Genomic DNA, 14,636 nt, shown 5'->3' on the forward strand with positions numbered 1-14,636 from the left:
TCTTCCTGGACTTGTTGACATTGCCTCCCTTTTAAGATCCACCCCACCCAGCCCCCACCCAGTGTACACTCCCCCCAGACCCTCGAAACCCTTCTTCTACTTGTTGTTCCTATAGGCTCATCAGTCCTGCGTTTCATACACCGAAACACAGAAAAACATACAACACAACTTCAAGAAGCTGACCTACAATGATATAACTCCTCGGATGTACACACTAATATGAATGAACAAAAACACAAAAGAACAAAAGTACAGAAAATGTTGAAAACCAAATCAGGTCCAGTGACAAGGATTTTACTGTTCAAGTCAGATTTATGCCTTTAACCTCCTATCATCATCTCTCCAATGCCTTCTGTTTAGTAACCACTTTTCTCCCCTTCCCCTATTATGGAGAGAGGGAGATCACCAGAGGCTTACTGCCTATGTAGTTCCCACAAATGATCTTGGGCTCCCATTTTCATCCATAGCCTTCTGCAAATCGGATTCTCATAGTTTAGCCTCTGGTTTCGGGTTATATGGTTTACAGACCTTCGGTGACTGATAATGGTGTGGACTTAGTTGACATCTCACTTAAATGGCTGCTTGTTTGGAGACAAGCCTTTAAGACCCCAGATGCTATTTTATCCGATAGCCGAGCAAAACCAAAATTCTTCGCCACATTTTGCTATCGCTCCTGTGTCTTCTGTGTTCCCTTCCTGAGGGTGAGTATCGAGCAGGGCCATGATGTAAGAACTAATTGTTCTAAAGTTGGAGCTAGGATTTAGTGTGAGCCCAAAACCTATTCCTGGATCTATGTGGGTTTATTATTATTAATAATAGGGTGTTAATACATATATCACATCATTCCTTAGTTCAACCACATCAAGCAGAATTGTACAATTGCTTCCACAATCAGTTTCCAAACGTACTTTTTCTTCCTGGACTCCTTGGCATCATCTCCCTTTTACCTCTCCATCACCATCCTTCTCCCCACATCCCTGCCCTCCTACTGAAACCCTTACGCTACGTGTTGTCCCTATAGTTTCATATACTGAGAAACAAAAAACATATAACATAACTTCATGAAGGTGACCTCCAATGACCTCTGAGATGCACCCTTACATGAACAAAATAAAATAGAATGTCCATCATGGGTTTGACAGAATAATACATATCTTAATACAGCACATAGAGCACTGATGTAGCAAGACCATGTTTGTCTGCCTACTAACAGTTCGACAATCTTGATACAGCTGTCTCCTGCTTCCTCAGACACAGTGTCTTTTCTGACTTAAGTCCCCAGATTACAAGTGTGTGTGAGGCGGAGTCCAGCTCCCCCAGTGGAGTTTCCACATTGGATGTCATGGATGCAGCCTCTGGAACATGCCATGTGCCTCGAAGATCCAGGATTCAGTGTCCCAGTGTCCCACGACCCCTGGCCTGGGTCTCCAGGATGCACCAGAAGCCCGGGTCAATGTAGCCTATCTGGTACACACCACCAGGGACACTTCCCCTCTAGGGTCCCCCAAAGCATTTTCAGTCATTCTTCCCCCAAACCGGAGGTCAGTCCTCCCTCTTTTCCTACCAACAGACATGCAATTGTGTTCCCCAGTCATGTTTGCTTCCTTCCCCTCTGCTGTGTTGTTTTTCTCATCACTGTACCTCTTCCCTCGGATAGGGCTGTCTACCTGTCTGGGGGGACCTCGTCACAGATTTACATGGCAGACACTCTATAGACCACATCCCCAACCTCTCCCTTCACCATTTGATCCCAGCTGACATGAGGTGCCTTCTGGTCAAGTGACCTTCAAAATACTGACCTAGAGCAGATGATGTATGGTTCGTTGGCAGGCTCTCTACCAACCAGTCTGGCCCCTCTAGCCAGCAGACTGGATGCCCTACAGCCTGAGCTTGTGCCTGTTCTGTTGCTTGTTCCTACAGCAGCAGACTCATACAGCATTTGGCCTTTTGTGATTAACTAACGTCACTCAGCACAATGTCTTCCGGATCCCTCCACATCTTGAGGTGTTTCATGGCTTCGTCACTGTTTTTTAGGGGTGTGTAGTATTCTATTGGGCATATATACACCAGAGTTGGTTGTTGTTGTTGTTTTATCCAGTTGTATACTAATGGAAATTTAGGCTCTTTCTAGCTTCTTGCTATTGTGAACAAGGGGAAGCATATGTCTATTCATGATATGTTTCTTATTTCTTTGGGGTCTATGCCCAGTAATGGTATTGCTGGATCATACGGTATTTCTGTTGCCATGTCTTTTAGGTATTGCCTCCCACAGTGGGTGTATGTACGTATAAGCTCACCGACAGAGGATAAGAGTTCCAATCTCATCAAACCCTCTGCAGCGTTTGTTGTTCTCGGTTTATTTTGCTATTGTTTTAAATCGGGCTACAGTTATGGGCATTGGGTGGTATGCCCTGGTTGGTTTTACTTACACTTCCTGGATGGCTAGTGAGTGGAAGCATTTCCTCATGTGTTTATTAGCCGTTCGAGTGTCATCCATTGGTGAATCGTCTGTTCAGAACTTCGTCCACCTTCTCAGAGGGTTATTAGTTTTTTTCTTGTTGTAGGCTTGTAAAATACTGTAGAATTTAGTAATTAGTCCTTTGTCTGTTATGTGATTACTACCTATCTTTCCCAGTCAGTGGGCTCTCGTTTTACTCATTTGATGAAGTCTTCTGGTATACACAAGTGTCTTAGTTTGAATAGGTCCCACTCATCTAGTTTGTGTTCCACGGAGGAGCTGAGTTTTTAACCATGTGTGCCACTGACGCACTCCTGCAATATGCATGTACATATACCCACCACTACATAGAGGTGGTGAAGCCAAAATACGACAGGCAGACCTCGGGGATATTGCGGGTCTGGTTCCAGACCATGGTGATCACGTGAATACACATTTTTTTAAATTTTGTTTTTCCAAATGCACATGAAAATTATGTTTTTATGGGGTTGTAGGCCATTCCCTATGCAATAGACTTATAAAAATATCTGTAATATCCTGAGAAATATCAAATTGTGATCCAGAGACACAAAATGGCATGCACTCTTGGAAAAACAACGGCGTGGATAGACATGCTCAATGCAGGGTTGCCACAGATCTTCCGTTTCCAAACATGTTTTCTTATCTGGGAGTTGCAGTACAGCGAAGTGCAATAGAATGAGGTATGCCTGTATGAGGGGAGCCAAGATGCAATAGGAGGGTGAGCACATTGGCAGCATGCCTCTCACTGGCTCTGCCTTGCCTCACAGAGCCCTCCCTTCCAGGGTATCTGTAGCGGCAGAAGGAGCAGGATCTTCAGCTGTCCACAAACTCTATTGGACATTAAAGCTCCCAAAGCAAGGTAAAGCCATGAACAGTCCTTGGCTTCCCTGCCACCCACCCTGAAGTGGCCTGGGAACATCCCTGTTGAGACTTACTTCAAAGTGGTACTTCATAAAGTTGTAGGGTTTCCGAAAGTACTTCTCATCATCTCCATAGTAGAGACGCTCACAGGTGGGGTCATATCGAAGCTCCCTCCATTCCCCGTTGTATACTGTCTCACACTGGCCACCGTAGTACCTGGCATCATACACACTCTGACCTTCTTCCTGGGTCAGGATATTGTACCTAAATGGAAAAGGCAGTTTCTGGGTGAGAGTTTTGAGTGGCCAAGATAGCACAGCATGTGTTCTCTGGAAGACATTTGTGATAGGTAGGTTTATTGTGCCAACCTGGCCAATAAACACATGCATGATTAATAAGGTTGCAGTTTAATTGAAGGGCAAAGAAATAAATTGCTCAGTGAACCTTGCCTTTCTGTCTCTTGCTCTCTGATGATCAGACCAGTGTGCAGCTGCCTTAGCTAGTTCTCTGCCTCAACCTGTGAGTTATACTACCTGTGGGACACCCAACCCATGGACAGTGTTGCTACAGTTTGAGGTTCCTTCGAGACCTGCTTCTCCACACTGCTGGTGTAGACATCACTTGAGCTGGGGACTGTTGGACCCTGTCACCTGACTGTTGGTGACCTGCCCTGCTGTTTGCTGCTTGTGTCTGGACTTCCTGTATTGCTCTACAGAAGACTCAGCTGTCTGCTTCCTTAACTTGCACCCAGTAGCTCTCGTGAGTTGAAGGACTGCCAGTATATCCACTGTCTCACAGAAGTGAGTTGATCTGAGCCCTCTGTACTGCTCTGTGGACTAATTAGCTGTTTATTTATTCGTGTTGTATCTATCTTTATCTATCTATCTATCTATCTATCTATCTATCTATCTATCTATCTATCTATCTCTATCTACCTATCTAAAATCATAAGTGTCCTGATTTCTCTAGAGCAGTTGTTCTCAACTGTGGGCCATGACCCCTTTGGGGGTCAAACTACCCTTTCACAGGGGTTGCCTGATTCATAATAGTAGCAAAATTACAGTTATGAAGTAGCAACAAAAATAATTTTATGGTTGGGGGGTCACCACAATGTGAGGAACTGTGTCAAAGGGTCGTGGAATTAGGAAGGCTGAGAACCACTGCTCTAGAGAACCCTTTCTAACACAATGTTTCTCAAACTATATTCTGCAGAGCCCACGGATTCCTCAAGGTACCTTAAGGGCCACATTGAGTAACAATGGGGCACTAAATAGGTGGCCAGAAAGCTCCATTCAGCATCGAGAATGGTGTTCCCATATATGAGAGGCCTTTGAAGATTTTGTGGATAATTCAGACAGATGATTTGCACAGGGAGCAGACTGAGTCCATTTCTCAGCTCTGCTATATGTGTGACCTTGAGAAAAGCAGTCCCTCTTGTGCCTCAGTAATGGTATTAAAGATAATAGCAAATGCTGGTGAAATTCAGGGAAATCAAAGTCCTCCTAGACTGCTGGGAGGAGCGGGTGATGCAGCTGTCTTGGCGAAGTACCCAGTATCCCCTCAAATGGTTAAGCATAAAGTTACCGCACCACCCAGCACTCCACCCCCAGGTCTATAATCAAGAGAGATGGAAACATCTCGTTCACAAACACCTGTATCCTTAAGTTGTCATGACAGCCCCAAAGTGGAAACACCTCGAATAAATGCCCATCAATGGATAAATGGATGGGATGTACCAATGATGGAATCTTATTTGGTCATAAAAAAGGAAGTAGTGGGTGATGCTGCAACATGGAGGAATCTGGGAGACATCATGCGAAGTGAAAGAAGTCAGGCACAAAAACTGTGTATTCTGTGATTTGATTCTCAGGAGATATCCTGAACAAAGAGATCTGTAGACATGAGAGGTAGTTCCATGGTTGCCTAAAGGCAAGGCAGGGGTGACCAGGTTGAAATATGATAGCAAAAATATATAAAGGATGTTTCTTTTTGAGATCATGAAAATATTGCCTCAAATTTTAAAACATTTTCTTGAGTAGCAGAGCCTCCTTCTGAAATAGTAACAACATCAACAACAAAATGCTTACTAAGTGCTTAATATATGTTAAAAGGTGGTGGTGAATACACTCTGAATATTCCTATGAATATACTAAAAATATTTAATTATGTATGTTAAATAGGAGAATTATTTGATCCATATGTCTCAAAAGGGCTCTTAAGGGAAAGAAAATCAGCTAATAGCACTATACCTTTCATAAAGAGATTGTAAGATTCAGTGAATTTTCTCCTCATTTTTTTTCTATTCTATCTATACAAGATAGACAGGATAGACGATCCCCAAGAGTAAACAATGGGACCAATGGTTCTGGGGGTGAAATCAGGGAGAAGAAGATGGGGGAAAGGGAGGGAGGAGGCAACAAACTCAGGGACAAGGGAACAATAAGAGTTCTAAAATGGATGACGAGGAGGGCATAGAATGCCTGGAGGGGTTTGATCAAGTGCAATATAGTCAAAAGGAATTATGGAGAGCTGCATGAAGATCAAACATGATAGTGGAACAGGAGGAAAGTAAAAGGAAATGGAGAGAAGAATTAGGAGGCAAAAAGACATTTATAGAGGTATAAATATAGGCACACATATATGCAAAATGTATTAATATATAACGGTAGAGATATTGGTATGTGCACATTTATTTCTATGTTAAGTACTATGGTAGCTGATGGACATCGGGCCTCTGCTCAAGCCCGCCCTAAGTGCAAAAACTCTTTGTTAGTAATAACCTGGAATTCTGTGATGTTCCCCTTCCCAACATGATTGCAGAGACAAAATAGGTGCATAAGCAAATGTGGTGAAGACAGCTATGGTGCCCGGCTATCAGACAATATAGCGTCTAGAGTCTTAAATGTTGGAGGTTAATCAAGGACTTTTTGTTTTTGTCTTTTTCGCTTCTTCCACATATCATGCAATTCAATAGTTGCATCATATCCAGGAGAGTTGGATAGTCATTACCACAGTCAATTTAGCACATTTTCCTCTTCCTTGTACTCATTACTAGTGTCATTATTATCATTTCTTACCTGTGGTGGGTGGGAGAACACTCTCCAATTCAGTACCTTCTACATGTATATTTCAATGCCACTGATTATACTCGAGTATGCAACCATTATTGATAGCTTTCCCAGATCACCAGTACTCCACCACCACAAACACAAGCCTGATGTGCTGTCATGTCCTCCTCCTGCCACAGTCATTGGGCAACTCTGGTTTCTTTCTTCTTTGTTGTTTTTAAATAGTTTTCTTGATGTATAAAAATAAGTTTTAAAACTGAGGATCACTCATAAGATTAAGGTAGAGTCTAACCCTTAGAATAAGTTGACCAGACATCCCGCTTTTGACAGGACAGTCCCGATTTTTAACAAAATTTCCCGCGTCCCACAGCATTTTTTAAAAGTCCCAATTTTTGGAAAGAATGCATGACAAGCTAGGGTATATGGTTTTCGGCTGCCATGTGGCTATTTCGCCAGGATATGAGTTTTATCAATGGTGTCCCACTTTACCAATGTCAAAATCTGGTCACCTTACCTTAGGGGCAGTGCTACAGATACTGGAAGCTACACAGTTTGAAAGCCAAAGAGACTCCTGTTTTATTTTGAGCTCTGCCACTACCATTTGCATTACATTAGACAAGTTCTAGAACTTGTCTGAAGCTCGGTTAACTGTTTGAAGAACAGTCATTACAATATCTACCACTTAGGGTTTTTGTGAAATCTAAATGAGAGTATTAAAGGATAAAAAGAGTTAATGGTACATGCTCGGCACTCAACAAGTAATGTTCCATCCTCTAGAGCAATAAATACCCTTCCAGGGGTATGTTTCCATACTTTCCTCTCAGAGGTATAGCAAATATATCATCCCCGTGTTCCATATTTTAGGCTACAGAAAATAAGTAAAATAATATTCTGCTTAATATTTCCACTAATTTCTGCTGAAATATAGCTTTAATATTTTTGAAAAAAGAGAAAGCTAATGGAACAAAAATATTTTGAGTTGACCTTAGGGGCATAGTGGGTTATGTGTGGGGCTGCTACTGAGAGGTCAGTCAGGGTGCCGTGCAGCAACGATGAAACATACAACTTTCCTCTAGTTCCTAAATGCTTCCTCCCCACCCTCTCCCACTATCATGATCCCAATTCTACCTTACAAATCTGGCTAGACCAGAGGATGTACACTGGTACAGATAGGAACTGGAAACACAGGTAATCCCAAGCAGATGATCCCTTCAGGACCAGTGGTGAGAGTGGCAATACTGGGAGGGTGGAGGGAGGATGGGTTGGAAAGGGGGAACCAATTACATATAACCTCCTCCCTGGGGGGTGGACAACAGAAAAGTGGGTGAAAGGAGACGTCAGACAGTGTAAGATATGACAAAATAATAATTTATAAATTATCAAGGGTTCATGAAGGAGGGGGGAGGGAGGGATAAAAATGAGGAGCTGATGCCAGGGGCTTAAATAGAAAGCAAATGTTTTGAGAATGATGAGGGCAACGAATGTACAGATGTGCTTGACACAATTGACGTATGTATGGATTATGATGAGTTGTATGAACCCCCAATAAAATGATTTTAAAAATAGTAGCTATGGTAACTTGTATACAAATGCTGTCACATTTAATATATTAGCTTTCAATTTCACAACAATTTTGCAAATGCATAAGCTGAACCTCAAAATACTAACTTGCCTTTAGTCACAGCAGATTTGTTTCCCAAGATCTTTTTGACACTGAAATCTGGGCTTCTTCATTTTACTGTATCCTGTAGTTTCTATCCTCTCACCCCTTGAAAATATTTCTGCCTATAGTTTATAAATACAAATTCTCTAGTGGGCCAAACAGAAACATAATGTGGTATACACAATCCTGCAGTGGCAGTGATCTACAAGCAGACACGTGGATAGACACGCAGGCTGAACCTGTGTGGGACGAAGAGCATTTGACAGAGGATGTTTGTACATATGTATTTACCTTTGCTCAAAATATATCCACGAATGTGTGATGCATACAGGGGGAAAAGTTTTGTCAATATCTCAAAATACTGAAACACCTTGAGCAAATGAGACACTGGGCTTGGGGACTCAACACCATTGATCTCAGGGAACACCAAGAAACATTGGCTTAAGATTCTCTAGTCCCCAAAGAAAGTTCTGCCTCTTACTGTAGCAAATATAGGCTGAGGTCTTCAAAGCTGCTTATGAGTGGACATCTAATGCATCACTTTGGGCCTCTCTGTCCAGAAGAAGTATGAAAATTGAAGATACGTGAAAAGAATTAGTTTTATGGACTAATGGACTATGTGAACATCAATCTCTCAATCCCCAGGATCCAGAGACCAAAAAAAAACAGAACTAGATGGTGCCCAGCCACCACTACCAACTGCTGGGAAATGGATAACATTAGGAAGGAGGTCCGGGACAGAGCACAAGAAAAAATCAGAAATAATTCAAATGACCAGATTTCCTGATGAGATAGAGGCTGGTGGAAACTCCAAAGCTGTGACTCTTAAGCCAATCTTCGGGTCTGGAAATGAATTCATCTCTATGGTTCAATTTTCAGTCAAAAGAATAGACAGATCTATAAGGCACAACAAGAACACTAGGAAAGTTTAAACTTCTTAGAATAAGCAACAATTAATGATCAAAAGAGTGAAATTTACCCAAGAATAAATTTTTAAAGTTTAGAAAATAAGGAAGATCGGAAATAAATAATATAGGGGAAAATTGGTTATGTGATGCTACATTGAGGAGATTGCAGTCAATAAGATAAAATAAAAATACATAAAAAATGCTAAATAGAAGATTGATCTGCTTTGAAAACTTTAATCCAGTTCACAATAAAAAGCTTAAAATTTTTAAAATTTAAATTTTAAAAAGCTTAAAAACAACAACTTAAAGGAAAACTATACCTTAAGATTCTGCTGTAGCCTCTTTTAAACCTCTGTTTATTTGTCTTTTATTGATAACACAAAGGCATTCAGCTCTATGGATCATAACATTGCAAACATTTAGAATTCCAGAACATTTAATTGTGTGAATGTGCAAACTGTACACAAAGCAAGAGAGAGTTGTTCGAACAGAACACAAGGGATACTGAACGGTTTAAAAACCAGAGCAGGCGCTCCAGGGTTGCATATTTTCCCGTGTTCATTCAGTGTGTGTGCTGAGCCAACAATCCGAGAAGCTGCACGAGATGTAGAAGAAGGCATCATAAGGGTCAGGGGAAGGGTCACTCGCAGCCTGCCACATACAGATGTTATCCTTGGTGAAAGCCAAGAGGACTTGAAGGACTTACTGACGAAGATCAAAGAACACAGACTTTGGCGTGGATTTCAACTCAAAGAAAAAGAAAATCCTCACCCCTGGACCAATACACAGCATCATGATAAACACAAAGGTTGAAATTTCGTTTACTTGGATCTACAATCAATACTCATGGAAGGAGCAGTCAATAAATGACATATTGCACTGAGCACATATGCTACAAATATATTAAAGCAAAGATGTCACTTTGAGTCTGACCCAAGGCGTGGAATTTTCAGTCACCTCATCTGCATGAAAAAGCTGGACAATGAATAAAGAAGACCGAAGAAGAATTGGTACCTTCGATTCTTGGTATTGGCAAGAGCTATTGGACATACCCTGAGCGCTAGAAGAGCGAACGAATCTGTTTTGGAAGAAGTACAACCAGAATGCTCCTTAGAAGCAAGGATGGGAGACTTTGTCCATACTTTGGGCATCAGGAGGGACCAGTCCTCAGAGAAGAATATCATGCGTGGGAACACAGGGTCAGCATAAAAGAAGACCCTCGCTGAGATGGATTGACCTCGTAGTCGCAACAATGTGCTCAAACATAACCATTGTGAGGTCGGTGCAGGACTGGAACATGGTTTAATTCTGTCGTATACAGAGCTTTATGAATTAGAACCAAATTGTTGGCATTGAACAACAACAATATAATTTGTAATCATAAGTAAAATCTACATATATCTAGAAAAAAATGGCTACCAAATAATGAGTAAAAATGAAAAGGCAGAGAAATCCTAGTTGTTAGAAATCTACTTTTCAGAAATGCTTAAACATGTGTACAGAAATATGCATCCAGGTATATTCACTATAGCTTTATAAAAGGAAAGTCTATTTGTCTATCCATAGGGAATTGTCAAATAAATGATCGTGCGGCATTAGTATAGGAGTCAGCAAATCTTTCCATAAAGGGCCAAATATTTTATGTCTTAGGCATTGCTACCTGTAGTCTGTGTAGCAGCTACTCAGTACTGATATGGTAAGGCAAAACCTATCTTTTGATAAAGCTTTATTTATAAAAACCAGAAAGCAAGCCGATTTGGCCTACTAGCCTGTGTTATACAATAATATATGAAAAAAGAAAGAGTATGAGAGGGTGAATCTACCAAATACGTGAAGTGAAAAAAGCAAGTCACAACACTATAGTAAGTTCACATTGATGTAAAATGCATGTATATGTGTACCAAACTTGTATATATAGATTTATTTTATAACAAATAAATACATTTGTAAATGGTCTAGGAGTTTCGACACCAAAATGTTCATAGGGCGGGAAGGGCGGAAGGGCGGGAGGGAGGGAGGAGTTGGGTAGGTGTGAGTGGGGAAGGTGAAGAGGCACGTTCTGTTTTACCTTAAACACCCAGTACTTCTGTAACACTCAACCTTTTTTTTAATCTGGGAAATCATAATTGGGAAAACCATTTAAGATAACAGGGAAGACCCGTCAGATCTTGTAATGAGTAGAAGAACAGCCCAAACGTCAAGAGCGAAGGTGGTTGGTTCCACTCAGCATTCCTTGTGGGCAAAGGCTCCTGATTCGGGAAGTGTGTTTGCTTTGCGGGGGAGGGGCGTGGTTTTAAAGAAGGCTTTCTGGTGAATGGGGGAGGTCACAGAGCAGCTCCGTTTTGCATGGAACGTTTCATGCAGGTTCCGCTCTGGATCGTTGGTTGCAATCTCCACAGAGGCCGCTGCTTCTCCGCCTCCTCCGTCCTCCCGCTGTTTCCTGTTTCCACTCCTCCTCTTTTTCTCACCTGGTTGAATTTTGTCGCTGGGTAAATTTTGGTCATTTTATTGTAAGGGGTATGTACCTCACTTGTGTTTTTATTCCCCTTAAAGACGCATCTATTGTTTGACTGAGAATCACGTCAAGCTGGTGAGTTCACCCTGGTTGATTCCCACAAGAACCGGGTCATGTTATCTGGGACAGTTTGCCAATAAAGAAGGGTTTATCGCTCAGCTCAATCTTTCACGCTTCTACTTTGGTCATTCCCAGAAACTTTCAACATCAACAAGAATCCCCTTTTGATTGGTCTGTAGAAAAACAGAATTTGGTCCCTTTTTTGTTTTGTTTTCCATATGCATGTGGCTACATCCTTTATAGGACTCAGTCCCATCTGGTAGGGTACCTGTGATCTCAGCGCTGCTAAATGAATGAGAGCCGCAGCCCAGCTGCTCCTGACCCTGAGCAGACTTCAGCAAGGCTCGGTCACTGGTGACAATGACTGAATCTCCCCATTGCCTCATCTGTAATGGTTCAGCTCGTCATATTGATTTGTTTCAACTCCACCAATATTCAGTGAGAGGCTATTACAGGACAAGCTCTGACATCGGGGCTGTGGGGATACAGAAGATACGTGAGAGGCAGACTTGGCCTTCACAAAGAATTTAAATTCCAGTTAAGGGACAAGACCTAAGTTAAAGTCACAGCAGCAGGCAGCTAACAAGTATCCGATGCAGCAGGCACCAGAATACCCTCTCAGCAGAGCAGTGCTGGGCCTAAAGACACAAAGGTGGAAAGACAGATCTCTCTAGAAGCTCTCAGCCGGAGCGTGTGAACACTTCAACAGAACTCCCAACTCAGCAGGTAAATACTGAGATAGGAGGACACATGGTCGGCAGTTTAAAACTACCAGCAGCGCTTCAGGAAAAGGACTGGGCTTTCGACTCCTATAAACGTTACAGTCTCGGAAACCCACAGGGGGTCTCTGTGAGTCAGCATTGACTCGAGGGCAGTGAGTGAGAGGACACGCCAGGGGACTCCGGGAGTCACAGGAACGAAATCAGTCTAGACACAGTCAGGGGGAGCTGTCTGTCCAGAAGGCTTCCTGGAGGAGGTGACGGTGGGTTACGAAGATGAGAAAGACCAGTCCAGACAAAAGGAACTGAATCTACTCAGGCTCCGAAGAGAAGAGAAAGACTACGGGGCCTCCATGAAAGTCCCCTTGAGCGTGAGGTGCATGGTGAAGAGAAGTTAAGATCGAGGCTGACGTAACGGCCCCATACAGCAGGTGGGCTAGATGCTCGGTTTAACCAGTGGGAATCCAGGTCCCTCTTTGTCTCCCTCCCAGAGTTTCTTTGTGCTGTATTGCACTATTACCATGCTCCATTGCTCTCAAGTCTATTTGGACTCATGGGAGTCCCACGTGGCTTAGAGGAGAACTGCACTCTATACTTTCAATGGTTGGTTTTTCTGAACTAAATCGCCAGTCCTGTATTCCAAGGCACCACCAAGGGACTCCATCGTGCTGTTAGCAATGGTTATACAACCAGCTGTAGTGCACAACAGAATGAGAACAGGCCTATCGGAAAGTGACCTTGGGTTTCAATGGTTCTTAAATCAGAATGGGGTAGAAAGAGATGATCAGCAGACTGGGGAGGGACTAGGAGAGAGGACGACTCTGCAGGGGATGGTTCAGAGGCTAAAGTGTGAGCAGTATGACCTGGCAGGATGGCGCAGCCACCTTAGGGGAGGAGACAGGGCCCCTTCTCGCTACAAGTCTAACACTCAGGCTTGGGGACATCTCCTTCCCCAATGGCAATGGCTCACCCCAAGGCTGCCCTCTCGGATCCTGGAATTGGATCGTACTGGCTGCAGTCATTGTCAATCACCCGGATGTGTTCACAGTCCTCCTCGTCAGACCCGTCCATGCAGTCCTGGTCCCCATTGCACACAAGGTGGGGTTTCAGACAGCGACCTGAGAGGAAGAAGAGATGTGATGGGTGCTGCCAGCCTCACCCTGCCCTCTTCCTTTCCCCTCCTGACCCAAGCCTGCCCCCAGCCTGTTCCTGACATCATGGCCCCTGCCTCCCTCCCATCTTTTGTCTCCCAGCAAGTGCACTCCCCTCTCACTCCTGCTGTCACCCAGCCTACCATTTTCCAAATGCCTGCTTACCTTATCACCCCCAGAGCAGTGGCTCCCGTGGCTCCCATTGCTCTTCTCCCACATGTCACAGTCTGGTACAAGGGCTTTTCTCGCCTGCTCCCTGGTGACCTCAACAGCCCCATCCCTTGACTGTCTTCCCAATGCCTGCCATTGCCATTATTCTGGTGGATGGCTAGTTCCTGAATCTCCATGTGTTCACTCATCCTTTCTCCTTATTGCCCAGAAACCTCTTTCCTTCCTTCCTTCCTTCCTTCCTTCCTTCCTTCCTTCCTTCCTTCCTTCTCTCTTTCTTTCTTTCCTTCCTTCTCTCTTTCTTTCTCTCCTTCCTTCTGTCCTTCCTTTCTTCTTCTTCTTTTACTCCTTCAAGTTGCCGGTCAAATTCTTTTTTGAGGCTGCATTGACATTCCTGAGAAGATCAGGGTGCCCACTGGACCATCCCCTTATGCCAGTCACAGCTGTGATCACATGATATTTTAATTCACCCTTAGTTGGAATCTCTCCCAGGAGACTTCCTGGCCCCAAGATGAAGTGTTCAGATGCTAACCAAACGGCCAGCAGTTCAAACCCACCCCACAGTGCCACCGAAGAAAATCTTGGTCCTTTGCTGCCATAAAGAGTTCCGGCCAGAAAACCACATCGTGCTGTTCTACTTGTCTCGTTGTGACATTGCTAGTAGTGGGAGCCGACTCAAGGGCACACAGCAACAGGCTGTCTCCCAAACAGACTAGAAGTGCCTTGAGGTCCGGCACAGCGCTTCTTCATCTCTGTGTGACCACCTGCCACACAATAGATGCCCAATAAATAGTTGTTACCTTCATAGATGAATGAATGAATTGTACATTTTCTAAGTGAGTAAAACAGGCATGATTATCTGCCCCCCTCCAAATGATTTGGGAGGCTGGCTTCCAATGCAGATTCCGGGGACCAAAACTACCGAATGTCAAGCTCTAAAGGAAGGACTTGACTCCGGCTTCCAGATTTTAACAAGCTCCCTGGGTAAGTTTCTGCACTTTAAATTTGACAGTCACAGCTGCTGTCCCGCCGGAATGCTACTCA

The 14,636-nt window shown here is 43.4% G+C and overlaps 1 protein-coding gene across 1 annotated transcript in view; it reads right to left on the reverse strand.

Moving 5' to 3' along the window:
* Positions 1–14,636, reverse strand: part of C8A (complement C8 alpha chain) — a 76,726-nt gene that overhangs the window by 40,142 nt on the left and 21,948 nt on the right. The window contains exons 4-5 of the mRNA XM_045291985.1: positions 13,244–13,391; positions 3,415–3,604 (exon numbers count right to left, since the gene is read on the reverse strand). Coding sequence (XP_045147920.1) covers positions 3,415–3,604; positions 13,244–13,391 — 338 coding nt within the window. The remainder of the gene's footprint in view (positions 1–3,414; positions 3,605–13,243; positions 13,392–14,636) is intronic.

This window comes from Echinops telfairi, unplaced genomic scaffold (assembly GCF_000313985.2).
Source record: "Echinops telfairi isolate 266 unplaced genomic scaffold, ASM31398v2 ScPeMD7_443;HRSCAF=831, whole genome shotgun sequence".
Taxonomy (NCBI): domain Eukaryota; kingdom Metazoa; phylum Chordata; class Mammalia; order Afrosoricida; family Tenrecidae; genus Echinops; species Echinops telfairi.